This window comes from Pistacia vera, unplaced genomic scaffold (assembly GCF_008641045.1).
Source record: "Pistacia vera cultivar Batoury unplaced genomic scaffold, PisVer_v2 Contig74, whole genome shotgun sequence".
Taxonomy (NCBI): domain Eukaryota; kingdom Viridiplantae; phylum Streptophyta; class Magnoliopsida; order Sapindales; family Anacardiaceae; genus Pistacia; species Pistacia vera.
The window spans coordinates 539,251-562,856 of NW_022196601.1; the positions used below are offsets into that span (position 1 = coordinate 539,251).

General features: G+C 37.0%; 3 protein-coding genes across 4 annotated transcripts; 2 read left to right on the plus strand and 1 right to left on the minus strand.

Annotated features, from left to right (window-relative positions):
* The first annotated feature begins 22 nt into the window (after positions 1-22).
* LOC116115442 lies at positions 23-2,234 on the plus strand. 2 transcript variants are annotated; one of them, XR_004125667.1, is made up of 3 exons: positions 23-679; positions 798-1,268; positions 1,380-2,234. XR_004125667.1 is itself a non-coding variant. In XM_031401595.1 (2 exons), exons 1-2 carry the CDS (start codon positions 62-64, stop codon positions 879-881), a joined length of 702 nt encoding a protein of 233 aa, XP_031257455.1. In that variant the 5' UTR covers positions 23-61; the 3' UTR covers positions 882-2,234. The 2 variants fall into 2 exon arrangements, 1 of the variants encoding a protein (XP_031257455.1); XM_031401595.1 differs by having other exon boundaries at positions 798-2,234.
* An 8,552-nt stretch (positions 2,235-10,786) lies between these two features.
* On the plus strand, positions 10,787-12,721 carry LOC116115427 (probable poly(ADP-ribose) glycohydrolase 2). The gene is given in 6 exon segments (XM_031401575.1): positions 10,787-11,032; positions 11,535-11,737; positions 12,020-12,086; positions 12,290-12,320; positions 12,323-12,387; positions 12,599-12,721. Coding segments are annotated over 6 exon segments (735 nt in total).
* Positions 12,722-13,791: 1,070 nt separating this feature from the next.
* Positions 13,792-15,091, minus strand: LOC116115443 (probable cyclic nucleotide-gated ion channel 6). Its single transcript, XM_031401596.1, has 4 exons — positions 15,046-15,091; positions 14,716-14,958; positions 14,380-14,614; positions 13,792-14,278 (listed from the first exon to the last, which is right to left on the minus strand). The coding sequence occupies exons 1-4, from the start codon at positions 15,049-15,051 to the stop codon at positions 14,112-14,114; spliced, it is 651 nt and encodes a 216-aa protein (XP_031257456.1). The 5' UTR covers positions 15,052-15,091; the 3' UTR covers positions 13,792-14,111.
* Positions 15,092-23,606: the final 8,515 nt, after the last annotated feature.

Genomic DNA, 23,606 nt, shown 5'->3' on the forward strand with positions numbered 1-23,606 from the left:
GTAAACCACATCATCAGTTACCAATTCTATATAACTTGTTTTAAACACTCCAAAATTAACCATGGCAGATGCCAAAGTAAAGTTGAAGCTTCTTGTTGACAAAGAAGCTAAAATAGTCCTATTTGCTGAAGCAGGCAAAGAGTTTGCAGATTTTCTCTTCTACCTACTTTCTTTGCCTGCTGGCACTATTGTCAGGCTCTTAGAAAAGAAAAACATGGTGGGTTGTTTAGGTAATCTTTATGAGAGTATTGAACATCTCAACGAAATATATATTCAGCCAAACCAAAACAAGAGCTCTCTTCTCAATCCCAAATCTCCAGTCTATTCTACTGATATGCCCCTTTTGTTGTCTGATCATGAATTGAAAACTCGAAGTGTTTACATGTGCCCATACAAGCATTCGAATGTGGCTGAAATTCCAAACGTGGTTTGTCCGCAGTCCCACCAGAAAATGACCACTGAGGTTCCTTATGTAAACGCTAGTAGTAATCCAGCGGGCAAAAGCACCACCGTTGCAGCTGAGAGAGGGTTCGTTAAAGCGGTAGTGACATATACGGTAATGGATAACTTGGAGCTGAAGCCAATGTCTACTATTTCTAGCATCACCATGCTAAACAGGTTTCATGTTAAGGATGTGCGTTCACTTGAAGAGAAGGTTGTTGATTTTGGCGTTGAAGAGGTATGTCTATCACATAATTTTTCTGCAATTGGTTATTGCATGTATATATGGTATTTATAAATAATATTACTATGAGCAAAGTTGAGCTGAGATGGGATTTATTCTATATTTTTGTTAGGGTCTGAAGCTGCTGAAGGCTTCTTTGGAATGCAAGAATGTATTAACAAGTATTTTCCTTGGAAATAATGGGCCACAAAAATGAAGCTGTACCTGAATTTCATTATCAGCTGCTGGGACTTGAAACTTATCTTCTGGACATGTTAATTCGTTTTGTCTTTTCAAGCGTTTCAGATATTAATTAAGCAATAAGATTAGTGTGTTTAATTTAGCATGAAGTTTTTTCTATAATATAATTAAATTTGGATATTAATTTATATCACAACATGGCAAATGGCAGGATAATTTGAAATTGAATGAATCCTGGTCAATAAAAAACCAAGATGAATGTTCAACGTAGCTCGGAACATTGAAATTGTATAAAGTAGTTATGAAATTCTGGATCTAATCTAACTACGGATGCTAATTTTTATATATCCGATAACTCTTGGAGTGGACAGGACAATGTACAGAAATGGCGTTACAACATACAGTGAGTTTCAAGTGTTCATAATATCCACCTTTAATGGAAAATGGATTCAAAACTTCTCTTTCATTTGCAGTTTACTGGTCTTATATCTAACTATCTTAAATTGCATATAAGGGTGTGTTATTTGTTTTCTACAATTCATATGGATGATGGCCCATTTATGGATCCTGAAGAAAGACTTGAATGGAGGAGAAAGATCAGAGAAGTGATTGATCGGTGTCCTGATGTTAAGGAGGAGATAGAGCCTATTGAAAGGAAGAAGAAGATGAAGAAACCGCGGCAGATTACCCACTTGTTATGGAGGAGGATGATCCTGGTTGGCCTGAAGATGCTGATGGATGGGGTTTCAGTCTGGGTCAATTTTCCGACGAGATTACTATCAAGAATGTGAAGAATGATCCAGTCAACGATCCAGTCAATTGTCTCACGGCTGCCGTTTCAACAACCGAGAAACGGTCGTTCCTCTCAAAAGCTACCTGGGTTCCAATTGCAAAGCCTAAAACTCAGTGAAACAAGTCACTGAAAAAAAGCCTTGACCCAGAAAGCCACAAGGAGAAAAAAAAATGAAGAGAAGTGAAACCTGGGAGAGAAGCAGAGTGTGGGAAGGAAATTGAAGAGTGTTTTGAGGAACACCCATGAAGGTATTGAGGAGATGAAGCCAAAGAGGGAGAGTGGTGGATTGAAGTCTTGAGATTTAAAGCCATTTTTGTTGAAGTTTGGGAGGGAGAGGCTGATGAGTTTGATGAAGTTTTGATTTTTGAGTACAATTGAATTGATAATACCTGGGTGAAATACAAAAGGAAATTAGTAGGGTTTAAATATAGGCTTAGATTAGGGAAATTTCAAATGAAGAAACTTTGAGGGGGTTAACTGATCTTTTCAATTTCTTAAATTATATGGAGCCCTCCACAGTTCTTATATTTGTGAAATTTTTGTGATATTTCTTAATAGAAAAATGCTATCTTTACTTACTTCTCTTACTGATCTTTGTTAAAATAACATATAGTATCCGTATTATATGTATGATACCCGTATTATACTATATATTTATAAAGGTGAGTAAGAGAAGTGAGTAAAGCTAGCCTTGCTCTCCTTAATAATGAATCCTTATGCTCATGGAGCAATTTAGGCATGTGTTTTATGTTTGCTGCAAAGAGAAAATCACTTTGCCCCCCACAGTTTTGTTACCCCCCACAGTTTTGTTAAATTTTTGTGAGAAACTGTCCAAGTTTTTATAACAATCCCCCCATAGTTTTGGACACATTAAAAGCCCAAAAACCGTGATGCATTGCCATCTGCGCTCACGTAATCGTTCATGCAGAAATGGAGCAAAAATAANTTTTTTAAACCCCTTAAATTTGATAATTTAATTAAATACCCCTAAATATTTTTTTTAAAATTACAAAAACACCCCAATAATCCACATTTACCAGATTCCGGCCACCATCACCGGAAAATGGCCAGAATCTGGTAGGATGGCGCACTACCGGCTGAATCTGGCCGGTAGTGCGCCGATCTAGCCTTTTCCGACCAGATCCACGGTGGATCTGGCCAGAAAAGGCCAGATCTAAGGCCAAAGATCTAGCCGTTCCGTAACAATCGGTCACAGCGGCCAACAAACGGTCGTCGTTGACCATCAACGACGACCGTTTGTTGGCTGTCGTTGAGAGCAAATACGGCCAGATCTGGCGGTTGACGCCAGATCTGGCTGTAGATCTGGCCTTTGCTGGCCAGATCCACCGTGGATCTAGCCGGAAAAGGCCATATCGGCGCATGACCAGCAAGATCCAGCCGGTCATGCGCCCATAAGGTGACTTCGGCCACCTCCGGTGGTGGTGGCCGACTGGGGATGTTTGAGGGTGGGTTAGGGGTATTTTTGTTAACTTTTAATGTTTTATTATAGGGGGTATTTTGTAAAAAAATAAATATATAGGGTATTTTATTAATTTATAAATCCTACATCGTAATACCCGCCCAATTCAACTTTTTTCAAAAAACTTTTCCCAAAACCCCCAAATTTTGAACCAAACGGAGCCATACATTTTTACACAAACTTATAATGTATACAAAAGATACTAAAACATAGTGGACAGTGTAACTGCTTCCTCTCGCGTGTCGACGTCCATCCGACTGTGTCCTCACCTGGATCCTACAAAACATAGGAAAACAACAGGGTGGGCACTAAAATAATGCTCAGTAAGTAAATCCTCTACTCATCTATCCCCGTAACTCTCTCTCTCTCTAATTCTTTCCTTACAACTCCTCATTCAATTTCTCTTTAGTACTTCTCTTTCTCTTTCTCTTAGAACTCTTTTCTAGTAACTCTCTCTAGTAAATCACGACCCCATCTTATCGGGGGCACGGCCGGGACTCGCTCCTACTCTATGTGACCTCTACTCACTCTAGCCGATCGGACTCGGTTATGCATGGATTTGGAACCCTTGGCCATGTGAGTATATAATCTCTCTCTCTCGGGTACTCGGGTATAGCCCTCATCCGCATGCACTCTCACGGGCTACACCACTTCTCTATCTGATACTCATGCCGCTCTCTCAATGCGGCGTACATGCGGGAATACTCTACCCATTACTCACGGGTTCCCCATCGCACAACCTACTCTATTCTCTTTCTCTTAGTTCGCTAATGCTCATTCTCTCTTTCTCTTAAAGAACTTATACCCAAGTTCTCTACTATGTCTCAAGCTACTTCTTAAGTCACTAAACAAATGTGTAGGATAGCTCATGCTCACTAATGCACTAATGAAATGCCAAATACAAGATTTCCTCAAAACGTCATTCTTGACAAGTCACACTAAAAAGACCATAACTTTCATTATACACCTCTGATTATTACGGTTTTGATCTCGTTTTAAAGCTTAGAAACAGGGCTATAACTTCTATGTTTGGTCTCAGCCCAGTTCAATTCGTAAGATGCCCAAAAATTACTTAGAAAAGTTACAGCAGTGACAGGGCAGATTTCACTTAGGCATTTCATCAAACAACTTATGTGCATATAAACAACTCTACTCAATTACTATTATACTTCATTCTCTAGCCATCCAAATTGGAAGAAAACTCCCTCATATAACCATAACCCTGTCAAGGAAAGCACTTCCAAAAAGGTTTACACCACATCTCTCAAACTTCATCTCAAATTCCTTTCTCATCACACATCAACAATACTTCTCATACATGGAGTCTATCCAATAACTACAAAATAGCTACTCATCTCAAATTAATTTCTCTTTATCATACTACATACTGATCATGCATACATCTCTACTCAAAAACTTATCAAAACTCAAGTTGGTAGGATTTACTTACCTTGTGCAAAGATGACTTCTTTAGCACTTTTCTTTCCTTTGTTGTCTTGTTTCTTCTCTACAACTCAAAACAACCACAAGGACAGCAACAACCAAATAAGACTTCACTATAATTATAAGAAAACTCACACTAAAGCATGAATTCTTACCTTAGGATGCTTTAGATGAAATCTCTACTCAAAACCCCTCTTAAATCCCTTAGAAATCTTGGAAGATTGGATGGAGAAAATGAGAGAAAGGGGGCAAATGGAAGAGGCGGTGGAATGAAGAAATAAAGGGTTTCTCTACACTAACCCTTTTTAGTTCATATTATAAGCATCATTTCCCATTTTGCCCTTGTCTTCCTTGGAAATTCCATCTATATCCTTGATTCTTTACAAAATACACCCCCACCAAACACAATCTCTACTAATTTCCTCATTTTACTCCCACTTTTCCTACTAATTAGGGTAGAATGGTCATTGTGCCCCAAAGAAGAATTCTCTAGAAAACTCAAGAAACTTTGTTTTAGGCTCGTCGCCGCGGCGAAGCACTTTTCGTCGCCCTGGTGAAACAGGGCAGAACCTACCCGTGGGTGCAGCTCATCCTCGCCGTGGCGAAGCTTCTTCTTCGCCCCGGCGAAGATTGGATTTCCAAACTTCACCAAAATTCAACCAATTTCAAGGTAATATTCAACCAACTCAAATACAAACTCAATTAAAACTAAAACATAAACTTTTAACTAATACAGTAAATCTTAAATACGTACCTCAAATGGGATATTAAATGATATGCCCCTTTTGTTGCTTGATCATGAATTGAAAACTCGAAGTGTTTACATGTGCCCATACAAGCATTCGAATGTGGCTGAAATTCCAAACGTGGTTTGTCCGCAGTCCCAGCAGAAAATGACCACTGAGGTTCCTTATGTAAACGCTAGTAGTAATCCAGCGGCAAAAGCACCACCGTCGCAGCTGAGAGAGGGTTCGTTAAAGCGGTAGTGACATATACGGTAATGGATAACTTGGAGCTGAAGCCAATGTCTACTATTTCATGATCACATGCTAAACAGGTTTCATGTTAAGGATGTGCGTTCACTTGAAGAGAAGGTTGTTGATTTTGGCGTTGAAGAGGTATGTCAAACACAACTAAGTTTTCTGCAATGATATTGAATGTATATATGGTTGTTGTAAATCAATACCAATCCTTCAACCTGCAAGATTAGTCACAATACAAAACAGAAAATGCAAGAACAATGAAAACATCACACACACAAGATATACGTGGTTCGCTTGTTCAATATAGAACAAGTTACATCGACGTTGAACTCCAGAATATGGAGCTCGCTGCACTAGTATTGATCACTTCAAAGATTACAATTTACAGATGAATCTCTTCACTGTCAACCACAGAATCAAACACTCATTCACTTCCCTGTTTCTCGCAAATCCCAACAAACCCTAGAGTACTCTATACCCTTTAAGGAACCCCTGCCTCAAATAAGACTCTAGAAAGATTCACACAAGAAGAACCAGAATGAACGTGAAACCTAACCCAAATGAAACGATTTTACAGAGAAAACGAAATGAAGACCGTAAAACTCATCTCTTTGCCAAATGCGTAATAGTCCCTTTTTTATTGTTGACTTTGATTGCATTTGAGCCGTTGGATTTTCTTTAACTTTGATGGCTGTTATTCATTTGGACTAATAGACAAAACGACAGCGTTTTGTTACCTAGTCAAACGACGTCGATGTTCACTTATTTAGCAATCTCCACCTTGAAGTCTGTGGCAGTTGTTCAGCACTGTCAGTTCAATTGTGCAGCATGCATTTCCATATTCCTTTTAGTTATGATTTGGTTATCCCACATGCAATAAGTTCAAGCAGTGCTTGAACTTTGCAAGTGTTACAACCTTGGTTCCCATGTCTGCTGGGTTGTTTTCAGTTGGGATCTTCTATAGGTTCACTTCTCCTTTGTAGATCATATCCCTCACAAAATGATACCTTACGTCAACATGTTTGGTTTTCTCATGGTCCACGGGGAATGGCACTCTGACTGTCTGAATAGACAGTCACAGTTCCATCCAGCAACTGGCCTCTTTCAGGAATCCTTAGAGCCATATGGCTTCTTTGAATGCGTCGGTTACAGCCACGTATTCAGCTTTAGTTGTGGACAAGGCTACCAGTGGCTGCAGTGGGACTTCCAACTGATGCAGTTTTCTCCCAAAGTAAACTGATATGCTATGGTGGATTTCGTGAATCTCTATCACCTGCAAAATTAGAATCTACATACCCAACCAGATCAAGTGTGGAGTTTCTTTTACAGAAATTTAGACCAACATTTCAATACTTTTAATATATCTTAGAAGCCATTTCAAAGCATTCCAATGATCACACCCAGGATTTGACATGAATCTACTTAGAAGTGATTGAATATGATAAATCAGGTCTTGTACTGATCATAGAGTACATACAGAACAATGGCATTTGCATATGGTATGGTTTCCATTTTAGTCTATCAGGTTCTGTTTTGAACTTTGGGCTTTACTAAGGTTGAAGTGACTAGCTAGGGGCATTGTGGCACACTTGGAGTCACTCATTCCAAACTTTAACACAAGTTTTTGCAGATAAGGCATCTGATGCAGTTTTAGGCTGTAATTCTTCCCGTTTCTTTTATTAGCATACACTAAAATTTTCTAGCACAGCCCAAATCCTTCATGTCAAATTCAGCATGCAATTTCCCTTTCAACTCCTCAATTTGGGCCTTAGATTTACTAATAATAGCATGTCATCAACGTATAATAACAATATACAGGAGTGTATTCACATGTGCAAAATAGAAACAATTTACATGCTCACTTCTAGTAAACCCTATGCCTACTATAAAGGAGTCAACATCTTGTACCACTGCCTAGGTGATTGTTTGAGACCATACAGAAATGTATACAGCAAACATACATAATCAGGGAACCTTTTATCCTTAAACCCCATAGGTTGACTCATTAGATCTGTTCTTCTAATTCCCATGCAAAAATGCAGTTTTTACATCTAACTGCTCTAACTCTAAGTTATATGGGCTACTATAGATAACATCAATCTTATAGCTTTGAATTTAATAACAGGTGAGAAAATCTCAGTAAAGTCTATACCTGCTCGTAGGTGTAGCCTTTGGCTACCAACCTAGCCTTATACCTTGGTGGATCAGTTTTGTTATTACCTTCCTTTAGCTTGTACAACCACTTACAGTCCACCAGTTTGACATCTTTGGGTTTGGAACCACAATCCAGGTTTGTTCTGCCTAGGGAGTCCATCTCTCATTCATGGCAGTAAGCCAATATTTTCTATCCTTTGAGTTGACTGTCTGTTCATAGGAGTCAGGTTCTATCCTCGGATCTCTACTCCAGCCAGCAAGGTGTGTAGATGAGGTCTGCATAACTGAACCTTGCTCATGGTCTTATATCACTCTGGTTCTACCTCTGGCCAGTTGATACTGAGCCAGATCATCTTGTTGGGCATTGTCAATGTTTTCCTCATTTTCATCTTCAACATCAAGTTCAGTATTAGTTGTAGTGTGTGTCAGTTTCATATTCTGGTTCATCAGTATTGGTCTCAGGCTCCGTTGCCTTGTTGACTCCACCTCAAACTGAGTACTGTGGTTTGCTGTGGTGTCTCCACATGGTGGCTGAGGTACCTGCACTGTTATTAGTAACCCTGCAAGGGAACACAAATTCGTTAAAAATAACATCTCTACTGATGATAACCTTAACCCTTGGGTTTCTCTCTCCCACAACCTATATCCTTTGGTTCCTTTTTGATACCCCAAAAATACACATCTTAGGGACTTGGTTCTAATTTCCATCTACTGTATGTGCATAGGCTGCACAGCCAAATACTTTTAGGTGGTTGAGTGAAGGTTTCTTTCTGTCCATTTTTCTTCAGGGCACATAAAACAATTGCACTAAAGGGAGTTCTATTTATCAAATAGGCAGCTGTGGTTAAAGCCTCTCCCCAAAAGGACTTAGGTAGTCCAACTGTGAAGAGGAGACACCTAACTTTTCTAACAGTGTCTGTTATCCTCTTAGCAACTCTATTTTGCTGAGGTGTTCTCCAAACAGTCATATGTCTCATAATCCCCTGGTCTCTACAATATGCATCAAACTCAGTGTTACAGAATTCCAGACCATTGTTAATTATGAGTGCTTTCACCTTTTTCTCCAGTTGGTTTTCTAATAAAGTCTTCCAGCTCTTAAACTTACTTAGTGCCTCATCTTTGGTCCTAAGGAGGTAAGCCCACACCTTCCTACTGAATCATCCACTATGGCTAGAAAATAACTATTACCCCCATGTGTTTTGACTCTTTCTAGACCCCAAAGATCAGCATGAAGATAATCCAAACATCCATAGACAGGTGAGTTCCTTTTGGGAAGCTCAGCCTGTGCTGTTTGCCCATGACACAAATCTCACAAAACTCTAAGTCTGATACATTGTCATTACCAAAGTACCCCTGCTGTTTGAGATGCTCATTTCAGTTTGGCCTATATGGCCCATCCTCAGGTGCCATTTTTCTGCATTTGAAATGTTAGTAGATGAGAAGCAGAATTAACATTCAATTGATAATATTGTCCTCAATATGTACAGACCATGCCTTTTCAACCCTCAAACAGAATTTGATCATTCTTGTAAACAGTAATGCAACCATTTTAGCTCTATAGCTACAGTCTGCTTCATCAGTGTGCCTAATGAGATCAGGTTACGCTTAAGCTCTGGTATGTACCTAACTTTGGTTAACATTATTAGTTTGCCATTTTTAAGTCTAAGAGTAATGTTACCAATCCCTTGAACCTACATGAGTTATATTTCCGATAAACACCATTTTAGGTTCACCAGTTATCAGGTTTTGAAACCAGGTTTTGTTGGGCTCATATGAAAGGAACAATCCATGCGTTAGCACCTATTCATTAGCAATTTCATAACTGGACACAGTAAGGGCTTTAGTGATTTCAAAGCTGTTACTAGACGATGCTAGGTTACTCTCTGTACTATTCTGCTTTTGCTTCCTAATCCAATCATAACAATTCTTTTTTATGTGACCAGGTTTGTTAAAATGGAAGCACTTTCTAGTCTCTGATTTAGACTTATTGTTATTATAGCCTTTGCCTTTCTTCTTATTCTTTGGCCCTAAGTTTTGTTGAACCCCCTTTCTAGTATCTTTACCAAAATGACGAGTGTCTTGTTTTCCTTTTACAAAGAGATTATTTTCATTTCTCTTTTGTATTTTTCAAGAATATATGGAATTTATTTCAATGAATTCAGAATTTTCAGATTGGCATGATTTTGAATCAACCCAGTTTATGATTTACATAAATGATGTGATTGCTTGAAATGAATGGAGGTTTCATTCTCTCCGTTTTCATTGTATGTGTTAATCAGAGAAAATAATTAACTAAAGTCTTACAATGTCAAGGCACCTCTCTTGGTTTTACTTGATGATACTGCATGTGTTAAAATCTTGCCTATTTCAGAACAAAGATGCTAACCTAGTAAAGAAAATTGCAGTCACATGATGCGGGGAGGAAGACATGGACACAACAGGTGAAGCACAGGAGGCCGCAGAGAAGGAATTCATTGAAGTAATCAAGACCTTGGAAGGGCAGCTCGGAGACAATCCTTATTTCAGAAGCAAGACCTTTGGGTATGTCGACTTATCTTTGATCCCTTTATACTGCTGGTTTCACGCATATGAGACGTATGCCAAGTTCAGTGTAGCAGCAGAGTGCCCCAAATTCACTGTGTGGGCTAAGAGATGTATGAAAAAGGAAAGCGTTGCAAAGTCACTCCCTAAAGTAGGGGTATTATTGTCTAAAACTTTTATTAATAAGGGATAAAATTTTAACAAAAAAAGATAACCCTGGTAATCTCATAATACCTAAGAAAATGGAGATAATCAGATTACCTCTGATATTACCAATAGTAACTACTATTGGTATTTGAAGATTACCGGTATCTGATATTACTTGACAACCAAACATGGTAATCAAGTAATATAAGATGACATTACCCCAGTAATCCCACTTAACCTCCAACCAAACGCCCCCTTATATGTAACTAAACGGAGATAGTAAATAACTTATCAACAACCACTCACGACGCGCCAATTACTAGTAATTATATGTAACTAAACAAAGACAGTGCCTGCGAAGCATCAAAACGAAGAAGAAAATGGAGAAAAGAGAAGACTTGAAGTCGGTTTTACCCTACCTACCATTATTGGTTCGTTCATCAACTTTGTTTTGGCCATCGAAAGTAGTGGAAGCTCTTAGATCAACGGCGAAAGGTCCCGAACACAGCCGGGTCAACTCAGGAGAAGTGCTTTCTATGTCCATTTGTGACATCAGAAGCTCGCTCTCTCTCTTTGAACCTCTCGCGCCTTTTGTCCTTAATGGTTACGTGCTTTTCTTCGATAATGTAATTCTTTCTCTCCTGAAAAAAGCTCAGTATTTTTCATTTGGGTTTGTAGTTTGAATTTGAGTGAGTTTTATGAATTTTGCGTTGATGGGTATATTTTTACTTGATTATTTGGGGTTATAGTTTGAATTTGAGTTGACTTTTATGTTGATGGATTATTTATTTATTTTTTTGGCTGGATGAAAGTTGTGTTGTTGAAGTATCAATGTGAAGCGAATTTGTCTTAATGGGTATGTTTTTTCACTTGAGTTTTGTTGGTTTATAGCGGTTAATGTGATGTGAAATTTATGAGTTTTGTGTTGATGGTTATGTTTAATAGTTTGAATGTGAAGTGAAATTTATGAGTTTTGGGTTGATGGGTCTGGTTATGCCATACAATCATGAAGAAATTGTTGGCTTGGATGTCAATAGCTCTCTTTTGAAGATAATTTGGATAAGCATAAGATATAAGTGAACTGATTAACGAATAGCTAATTACATAAAGACATTATTATAACTGAAGCTGAATAAGGAGGATTTGTGCAACTTACATCTCGGGCGGAATCAACAAAGTGGTTTTGGAGAGGCTGTTCCGGCACTAGCAAATTTTCTCTCGCAGTTGCCCTCTCTATTAGAAAGTCACTATCAAAATGCAGATGATTTTCTTGGAAAATATGGCATCAAAACGGGTCTCCGCATATTGGGTCCACAAGAAGCAGGCATAGTGTTCCTCAGCCAGGTATCTTTATATTTGGGCTATCAATTGTTAGGCACACAATTCAGTGCTCTGCCAAACCCTAAATATATGGGTTTTTTAGGTCAACTAAAAGATGTTGTATATAAGTTGCATAAGTGCTGCAAAATTGATATCGCTTGTGTCATATAATCTATTTGATAAGACTCCACCCTTATCATCTTAAAAATTGTTTCTTGGCCTTTTCCAGTGGTTTCATTGTTTATTCTTCTTTACTTTCAGTTGTTTTTCTAATATGGCGTAATCATTGATAGTTTAAATGTTGCTTTTCAAGAATTGATTGGTACTCTTCTTGCATGCTCTTTCTTTTGTTTGTTCCCAGTCACCAATAGAGGTGCAAACCATCTTCCTGACAATCAACTTTGATTTATGGTTGATTTGATTTTCATGGGTTCGGGTGTATCCCATGAAATCAATTGATTTTTTCTTTAGTTTTTATTTTTTGATTCTCGAAGCTAGTAACTGAATAGTGTAAAACTTTCATCTTTTTCAGGAGTCTATATGAAAGTTCTAGTGAAAATCAGGAAAATAAAATAAAGTGCATTATACATTATTTGAAAGGATATCCTCATGTATGCCTATTGACTCTGTCTCATTTGAGCAGAAGGTTCCTCCTTTTGAGGTAATTCATGGAGCAAATCCATCATGCCCCTCTGCCCTTTTGAGGTAATTCAAAATACTTATATAATCTATTGTGTTCAATTTTATTTGTTTAGTTTCACACTTTTTAGCCGTTGATAAGGCAATTTTATACTTTGTAGACTTACAGTTTAGAGCCATTATCTTCTTGCATCCAACTCAATATTAGTTATTATCATCACGATCTCACGTAGGAAGAGATCCGTTTCATGATCAATCCAGAATTAATTGCTGGGATGCTTTTCTTGCCTTCCATGGCTGACAATGACGCTACAGAAATTGTTGGTGTAGAAAGATTCTCATTCTATAATGGGTAAGTCTTACACATTGAACTGGTAAATCCAAGATTTGATTCAATGGAGATACAGACACATAATAGGATGCTCAACTGTCCTTCAATAAGAGCTTAAAATTAGATTGTTGTCGAGTGAACTACTTAGAAGTATAACTTTAATTTTGTGATGATTTACAGCAGTCACATACTCAGAGAATTTATCCAATAATATAAAAGATTAGTGGCAACAGAAAAGGAAGACCACCTGCACACTTGAAGGGTTACGTTCAACTAGTTTACATGATGTTAGCGGCTATTTACTTGTATTTGAATATTTAAATAATACCGGGTGTCTCATAGTAATCTCATTGAACGATAAATTTAACCTAAGTATATTTTTCCAATCGCCTAACTCTTACCTTCTCGGAGGCCTTCCTCTTCCTTGAATTAGAGAGCCAACACATTACCCCCATCATCTTTGGCCAAATTTTTGGATTTGGCATTTTGTGCTTTTTTAAGTCTCATTGTTCTTGATTCTTTCCTTGCAATTTCATTTTAAATTTTGGCAATGTAAATTTAGCACATAAGCATATCTAATGCAAGCCTCTTAAAAAAGAAAAATTGTTAAGAAATATCTTATTAATAGTCTCAATAATTTTTTTTATCAAATAAACAGTTTGTATGGCAAAAAACAGTGTGTGTGAAAAAATAGTTAGTTTGTTTAATTATTTTTGCATTATCCTATCCCTATTCTACTCAAAATATACATTTGTTTCCCTATTTTAAAAATCATATTCTATTTTATTTAATTATTTTTAAACCCTCTAAGTTTGTTAATTTAATTAAATACCCATAGAAAAAAGTTTAGAAATTGATAAAAATATTGTCACTCACCTTCATTTTCCAGCCACCACCACTAACAGGTGGTCAGAATCTGATATAATGCCGTACTATCGACTGAATTTGGTTAGACTAAAAACAAATTTAATTATCTACTTCCTCTAAATGAAAAATGAAAGTACATGGGGACAAGTTTTACTGGCTTTCCAAGACTAATAAAAAAAGAAAAATGAAAACGTAATATAACTCGGCCAGTTCTCAATTCCTCAGCTCCCTGGAAATTAAAGTTGCCTGCAGATTGTTCTTCTCGTAGCAGCAACAGGTTGATTTCTCTTTGAAATTAAAGGTAAAGCAAACTTGGGACATCGAAACCAGATCGTCTGAATATAGTTTCTACATTAAATTTAAATGCAAAAGTTTCTAGCAAATGCAGATTGTTTTTTGTAATTTGTTTATTCAACAATAAACATAATTCTATAGGTCTCAGATATATCTCTGGCCTATAGCACAAACCACGATTATATTATAAACCAAACAACGAAACTATCTGACCAATCCATTGTGTTACTTGTGTTCGCTCCCTGAGCAGCCATTCATTCCTCACATTGACGCTTAATGAATATATTTTTCAAGTCATAGGCCATAAGAACAAAGGCATCAACGTTTGTAAGCGCTTGAATGGTTCGTTTTGAGACCGGGAACTTTGATGTGGAAGGGTTAGTCTGAAGCCGATTCAGAAGTTCTTCTCCGCAGAAGACCACTACAAAAATATTTTTAATATATGAAAGAGGTAATGGTTTTATGTAATTTAAGCTAATTTAAAAGCATCATCAGTAGTTTTTTTCTGGTAGTGGAAGTAACCTTCATTAACAGGATCATTTCTTTGTCTATCGAGCACTGTGTTCGAAGAGTCATTTGTTGAATCCTCATTGGAATCGGAGGTGTAGATCCACAGCTTGCCTTGAACCACAAAGATCATCTTACAAATTGGGTCGTTCTCCCGGATAATGCAAGTCTGCTCGCTAAAGAAAACTGGCTTCAGATAAGCACAAAGGTCATCCAGTGAAGCATCATTCCAATTCTGGAACTCTTCCACCTTGATATACAAACAAGAATGAGAATGAGTCATTTGTAATCTAAATGTCTAGAAATTTGTAAGAAATAGTAAAAGATATGTGAACTCTTGAAGAAACTCACTTTTCTGAGCAGTTCTTTGCAAAGTTTCTTAGTCATTTTCTTTCTAAGTCCCTCGGAAAGACCATCGAACAAATTTTCTATATTAGCACCTTTAGTTTCTCCTGTTTCACTTGGCTTGTACTTCTCACTTATCACTTTAGTTTGGATATCCTCAGACAGCTTTTCGAAGTGCGTCGATTGCTTTGTCTCTTGCAACTTCTCGTCTCTCTCCTTTAATATTTCCGTGTTCGACTGCAGATATACCTGTTTCACAGATGAGGAGATGGTGTATATTTTAGTATTTACAATTAAATTCGGAAATAAGAAGTTAACAGAGTAAAATATACGGACCTGCATTTGTACGAGAAGAAAGTAAAACAAAATCACTGCCGTGTAAATTATGTAAAGAACAAAGAAGTTTCCAACTGTGTCAGTACCAACTGCTTCAATGTTCGAACCAAAACCACTGCAAAAATTGAAATCAAATGTATAAATATCACGTCCAAAGATTGAAATGGAAAATTTGTCATGGAAACTTGAGATACCAATCATGCATTACTGTTAGATTTCACATCTACCTGAAGTGAGGAAATATGATAATTCCGTCATGAATTATCAGTAATAGAAAATAATTCATCCGATTGTCATTTTAGTGAGAAACTAATTGTGATAATGAAATTCAGTTATAAAAAATAAGTGCGGAGAAGATATATTGGAGGTTGCAGAGTTAAATTCATTCATTTTTGTATTTTCTTTAGAAGGTGTGTTTGTTTGTGTTGAGGTGGCAGATCAGAATGATTGCCAGCCTGGAATAGAAATTGTATATAAAGATCTTCTTGTATAATGTGTTGAGGTGGCAGATCAGAAGTTTCAGAACAGTTATTCCTCAGTAAAACCACTATACAAGAAGAAGAAAGTATACGATATTAATAGTGCACAAACCTGATTTTTTGCATGGCCCATCGAAAACAAAATAAAATCTTGAGTGCAGAACCTCTCATCTCCAGAATTCCAGACTGATGGGCATCACGGAATACTCCAAAATCATACTCGGTTGTATTTCTTGAACAAAAATCATTCATAATTTTGTACTCTTGTAAAACTTTCGTTACAACGAAAGAAACGGTCATAAAAATCTCGATCAGGGCATACTTTATTGTGAGTCCTGCACGCTTTGTGCCAACATCTAAGCTCTGTGTATATGGCCTAAAACATCAGCAACTCCAAAGTGGATAAAAAATCTTGGAAAAAACGGTCAAATATTTATACAAAGTACATCAGTTTTTTTTTTTTTTTAAAAAACAAATTACCACTTATTTTAAGATAAAATTACTAGATAGAGAAAGTTAAATTCTGTATAACTTATTTCTAAACACTAAAAGTCTTAAAAAAATAAATAAATTAGATTACCTAATATACCATTATTCATAATAGATATAAATTATTATATAAGTTCTAAATCTTATTTATTTTTAAAAAAATTAAATACGTTGACGGATTAATACAGTGGTCAGAATGGGCAGCCTGCTGTCAAAAACCAGTCGCCATTGTTGGAATCCGGTGACCAGAAAATTTTCCGACATGGTATAGGAAAAATATTAGTATCAAAATTTTAATCTTTGAATGATCTATCTAACCTTATAATTTTATATAGCAATAAATGTGGTGGCTGCTCAAGCACTAAACTTTATCTATCAGATCCCGAAAACAATAAACCTTTTTGTCTCTAAAATTTACATATATAAATAGATCCTTTGAATATGATCATTTTCATACTAATATTAATTCTTGAACACATTGAAGATTTTTCCAGTCACCAAATTCCAGCGGCCGGTGTCCGGTTCACTACTTTCAGTTTTAAAATATTTAATTATACAATAGTGAGATATAATTTAATAATGTAATTAATATAAGGATAAATTTGTAAAATATAAATATAATAACTTTCACTTAGAATCTCTAATTTTAAAAAAAGAGGCACGTCACATGTTTTAATAAAGTATAAGGTGACACTGAATGTTAAAGTAAAAAGGAAAAACAAAAAAACTAAGTTTTGCATCCAATAAACCCTTTGTGTAACTGAACTTACTTGACCCCAATACACGTATAAATAAGTGAACTTAAGCAGCCATGGACGAAAGGTTGCTGATGGAGGAATCGCTTCTGCGAACAATATCATCAATCGAACTAGTCTTGCATTAGTTTGCAATAGAAAAGTTATTATTACTCCAAACAAAACTACGCTGGTTTTTCTCATATGAATGAGAATAAGCATCACCTGAACAGGTTGAAGTCCACAAGGGAAAATGTTTAGTTTGATTCAGCCCTAGTCAAATCTAAAAGAAAGAAGATTAAATTAGCTGTAAGAGTGTCTCCCTTACCACTGAGAGCGGAAAAATGCATATTATAGACCAACATCCGTGACGTATCCCCGCACCTTTTGCTTTTTGTAAATCATCACGCAGCTCTAATTTCATGTAAAAGATTATATTAATGATATCAACTACTGCGTGAACAACAAAAATTGCCGTCCCAAATTTTTTGTCCACTTGAATGCACTTTCTATCATCACGCACAAAAAGAGTATAGACCACTAATGGATCCAATAAAATTCCAATTGCCCAGAATGTAATGTAAAACATATTCATATTCCAATATTCATTTACAATACAATCAATCTCAGTTTAAAAACTCCATGGAATATATGCGGAAATAAATGACAAACCTCCAGCCATAGCAATTACTTCTTTAATCTTCTTGCTCCTTTATGAATTACAGGATCTTCCACTTGACTGCAATTTTGGGTGATGGTTTGGGAATCAAAAATGCATCGAATGGGGACCTGTAAACTTCTCTCTCTTATATGCAGTTGTCTTTCCATCAAAGACAACTGCCCAAGAGACACAACCGTATGACCACATCAACAGGGACCAAAATGCAATTAAGAGAAGTGCAGGACCATATGGTAAAGTCTAACATTCTCCCACTTGGTCCAAACTTGTATAATATAATCCAAAACACAGAGATTATATGCGGTATGTTCAATTAGAAAGGAAAAAGTACATGAATCATAGCGGTAAGTCCCTTTTAAACAAGTATTACCTTCTATGTATTACAATGCAATTTTACTCTTTCTAAATAAACGCTTAAATGTGGAATACCACTTTATGAACAAACCTCAAATGTTTATTCTAGGTCCTCTAGAATGTTTGTTTGTCTCCAACCAAAATGTATACAACTTAAAAGAGAAAACAAACTAAGTACAAAGTTTCAGACAATGAAAGTATTACCTCTCATAGTGACAAAGCGGACATAGTCCCATTTGGACAACATGATCCTTGAACGTCTTTGGTGGCATGCCTTTCGTTAGAGGATCAGCAATCATCTGCTCAGTATGTATGTGTTCAATGAGCACTTCTTTGGCTTTAACGTGCTCCCTTATTGCTAAGTACTTAATGTCGATGTGTTTACTTCGACTTCCACTCTTATTATTCTTAGCAAAGAATCAACAGCTGAATTGTCACATATAACTTTATTGGCCTAGAGATAGACTCAACAACTCCAAGCCCAGAAATGAAACTTCTTAACCAAATACCCTGTGTAGTTGCCTCAAAACAGGAAACAAACTCAGCCTCCATGGTGAAGTGGCAACTAAAGATTGTTTGGCACTTCTCCAAGATATAGCACCCGATCCGCGAGAATCGTTGATTTTCGAGAATCAACGCATCCAGCGAAGTCTGAGTCTGAATATCCGACGACTTCTAAATGTCGGAACGTTTATAAGTAAGCATGAAACCTTTAGTTCCTTGAAGATACCTCATGACCTTCTTTGCACTCTCCAATGATCCAAACCTGGATTACTTTGATATCTTCCTAACATGCCAACTGCAAAAGCGATGTCAGGTCTAGTACAGACTTGAGCATACATTAGGCTTCCAACAGCTGAAGCATAAGGATAGTTTTCATTTGTTCCTTTTCAATCTCAAGTGTAGGACATTGGTTCAGATTGAACCTGTCACCCTTAACAATGGGTGCAACACTGGGTGAACAATCTTTCATCCTAAATCTCTCAAGAATTTTATTAATATAGGCTTCCTGAGATAGTCCCAAAACATGTCGAGGCCTATCCCTATGAATCTTAATGCCAATGACATAAGACGCCTCACCCATATCTTTCATACTAAAATGTTGAGAGAGAAATTGTTTCACCTCATGTAGCAACCCAAATCATTGGTTGCAAGGAGAATATCATCTACTATAACACAAGAAAGATGATTTTACTCCCACTGCCTTGTGGTATATACACTGATCCATGACATTTTCTACAAAACCAAATGAAAGATAACAGTGTGAAATCTTAAATACCACTGTCGGAGGCTTGTTTAAGTCCATAAATGGACTTCTTAAGCTTGCAAAACAAATGCTCACCATCACTTGAAATGAACCCATCAGGCTATTTCATATAAACCTCTTCCTCCAAATCTCCATTGAGAAAAGCTGTTTTAACATCCATTTGATGTAAATCTAAATTGAAATGGGCAACTAATGCCATGATGATACGAAGAGACCTTTTTAGAAACTGGAGAAAATGTTTCTTTGTAATCTATTCCTTCCTTTTGTGTGAACCCCTTGGCAACAAGTCTACCTTGTATCTCTCAATGTTGCCTAATGAATCCTTTTTGGTTTTAAATACCCATTTACAACCAATAGGTTTCTTTCCAGTAGGCAAGTCAACAAGGTCCCAAACTGTATTATCCGCCATAGAATTCATCTCGTCAATCATGGCATTATACCACAACTCAGATTTACTACTGTTCATAGCTTGTAAAACGTGTCTGGATCATCCTCAATACCTATGTCATAGTCAGCCTCTTGCATATACACTTCATAATCAGTAGGAATTGCTAATTTCTTTGTTCTAGTAAGATCTCCTTAATGTTGTATCAGCAGTCTCTTGAGACTGTTGCACAACTGGTTGTTCCACTTGTATTGGAGGTTGGTCAAAATGATCTTCTAAAACAACCGCATCAGAATGTGGATTTTGATTGAGTGATTCCTCATTATTCACCCTGTTTGGATGAACAACCAATCTTTTACTTGATGTAGGAGCATTGTCTGAAACATCAATTTTCTCAGAGACTGAGTCTCTGAGTTGATCACTCCCACTAACCACATCATTTTCAAGAAATTTGGCATTTCTTGATTCAACAATTCTACTGGAATGGTTAGGACAATAACACTTATATCCTTTGGATATTTCTGCATATCCAATAAAATATGCACTAATAGTCCTAGATCTAACTTCCGTTCTTGTGGATTATAAACTCTAACCTCAACTGGGCACCCCAGATGCGTAAATGACTTAAACTTGGTTTCCAACCTTTCCATAATTCGAATGGCGTTTTGGAACCGCCTTAGTTGAACTCGGTTTATATATACGCTGCTGCATTTTGAGAGCTTCAATCCACAAAGAATGAGGAAGTTTGGAGTTACTCAGCATACTCCGTACCATATCCATTAATGTTCTATTTCTCCGTTCTGCTACACCATTCTGAGATGGTGTGCCAGGCAAGGTGTACTGAGCCACAATACCTTGCTCTTGAAGAAATTTAGCAAATGGACCAAGTGCTTGTCCTATACCAGTGTATCTACCATAATATCACCACCTCTATCAGATCTCCACGATCTTAATTTGTTTTCCACATTGTTTCTCTACTTCTGCTTTATATATTTTGAAAGCATCCAACGCTTCATCCTTGTGATAAAGCATATAGAGATACATATATCGTGAGTAATCATCAATAAAGGTGATGAAATATTTCTGACCACTAGAGCTCATGTCAGGGCAACAATATCTGTGTGTATGATTTCTAAAAGTTCAGAACTCTTCTTGGCACCCTTCTTGGATTTGTTAGTCTGCTTTCCCTTAATGCAGTCTACACAAGTATCAAAGTCAGTAAAGTCAAGAGTTTCAAGAACTCCAGCATTTACCAACCTTTTAATCCTATCAATGGAGATGTGTCCTAATCTCCTATGCACAAAAAGGAAGAGTTTTCATACTAATAGTACGTTTCATACCAGTGTTAGCATATGAAGTCATAAACTATAAGGAACAGTATCACTTAAATGATTTTTAAACAAACCATCAACCAAAATACCATTTCCAACAATAGATGAGTTCTAATTAAATTAAAAGAACTACCATAAAAGTTGAAAGAGTATCCACATGGTACAAGTTTAGAAACTGAAATTAAATTCCTAGAAAAACTAGGATATAAAGGTTCGTTCTAAATCCAAAACATAATTAGTACTTAAATAAGTCTAAAAGTTCCAACAGCTTCAACACGTGAGGCATCCTATTTCCTGAATAGATTTGCATTCACTTCCCAATGGCTTCTTTGATCCAGAAAACCCTGTATGGTATTAGAAACATGGATTTAGAACCAAATCAATCCACCAATCATTTGAAACCACAATCATATTAGATTCATAACACACAAAGATAAGAGGTTACCTTTCTTATCAACCAGGCTTTTCTCTAAGACAATCCTTCTTCATGTGTCCCGTCTTTTTACAGAAGAACCACTTGATATTGTCCTTATTACCTTTGCTCATAACCTCAGTGACTTGCCTTTTCCCTTCCACTTCTTATTCTTATTTGAAGCGTACTTGACATTTCCTGTCACCAGATGTGCTGTTTCATTCACTTCCTGAAGCAGTCTCTCCTCCTCCTGAACACCATGGTCAAAAGCTCATTGATTGACCATTTATCCTTCTGTGTTGTATAAATATCTTGAAAGGAGTATAATGAAGCGAGAGAGAGTTCAGGACATAATGCACCAGAAATCATCATTAATCACCATCTCAAGGGATTTCACACTGAGCAGCTATGTCCCTCATTTTCATAATGCTCACGGACTCCTTTAATACCAGTCAACTTCATGGATGTCAATCTACTCATTAGGACGCTTCCTAATGCCTTTTCTGATGTTTCAAACTGTGCATGAATTGCCTCCATAAGATCCTTGACATTTTCACACTCCGGTATCGACCCACGGATACTACTCGTAATGTGAGATTTGATGAACATCATGCTTAAACGTTAGATCGCTCCCACCGTTCATACAAAGCAATCTCAGCTTGAGAGCTAGTATCTGTAGGTGTTGGTGGCTCTTCCTTACGAAGAGCAAGTCAAGATCTATGCACCCTAAATGAAGGAGGACAACCTCTCTCCAGGATTGTAGTTATCACCATTTAAATTAGGAACCTTATCCCAACCATCATCAAAGTTTGATCAACTGTAGGTAATTCAATAGACATGCTTACTAAATTATGAGGCACAAACCATCATAAAATTATAAGTTTACCAATGTAAAACAAATATAAATCATAAATAATCGATATATCATAAAATCTCCCTGTGTAAAGACATTACATATTATGATTCATTATCCTTTAAATGAAACTAGAAATTATTAATATTTCATATGCCTGTGGGCTAATTAAGAAATAAGAATAATTTTTATTTCATCCCTAATTAATCATAAAAATATAACATTCCTGTTGGGTAAAATATTATACTAATATGATTAACTACAACCGATGTTATTACCTTAATATGATCACAACTAATATTTCTTAATGCATATATTATCATAATTAGATGCTGCGCTACTCTAAATTAATCAAAAATATATACGATCATAAAACATCAAATAATTTATAACATGAATTTGTATAATATAACACAATCAATGCAAGATAATACATTATTTATGCATAACAAAGTATATATAACATAAAAACCACATACAAGCTGTCACTGACTTCCACGCGCCACCGTGACCAAGGCGCGCCCCACGCGCCGCCAGAAGGCAGCACCCTCTCTCACGCGCCCCCACCGCCTCCACATTCTCCTCACGCGCCTGCACGCGCTTACACGCGCCCAACCCTAAACCTTCACGCGCCTGACGCAAGCCCAATCCTCCACGCGCCTCCACGCGCCGGGTCTTGACCAGGGTCGGGTTGACCCGTTTGCCGGTCGGTTGACCCAGTTTGACCCGTTGACCGTTCTGACCCGTTTACCGGTCCGTTGACACGTTTGACCCGTTGACCGGGTCGGGTTGCCTGACGTTTTGGGCTGAGTTGACTGGGTTGTTTGACCCGGTTTAACTTTGACTTTGGCCGGGTCTTTTTTGACCCGTTTTCCTATTGGGTCGGTTCTTCTGACCCGGTTCTGTAACATTTACCCGCATTTTTCCAGATTTCAACAGCCCTTTCCGGCCATTTTCCCGGCGTTTTCGATGAAACTCAATGTGAACTTATAACATATATTAGTGACATCCCAAATGACAATTTCGTCCTAATCGATGCCATAAATGGCTCCGAAAACACCAAACAATAACTACCAACCAAAACTTTAAACTAGCATAACTTTGCATCCAGAACTCCGTTTTTGACAAATAATATACCGTTGGAAAGCTTTTAACAAGGATTCCAATGACATCAAACGAAAACAAATTCTATTTATAATAAAAGTTTGCTTGATTTACGTACGGGTTTTATGGAAAAATCCTAATTTTATGCAATATTTTTCAGATTTGCAACAAATAACTTTATGCTAGGCAGAGATTCAATAATGCTCTGATACCAAAGTAAAACCATCATATTCCAATATTCATTTCAATACAATCAATCTCAGTTTAAAAACTCCATGGAATATATGCGGAAATAAATGACAAACCTCCAGCCATAGCAATTACTTCTTTACTTCTTGCTCCTTTATGAATTACGGATCTTCCACTGACTGCAATTTTGGGTGATGGTTTGGGAATCAAAAATGCATCGATGGGACCTGTAAACTTCTCTCTCTTATATGCAGTTGTCTTTCCATCAAGACAACGCCCAAGAGA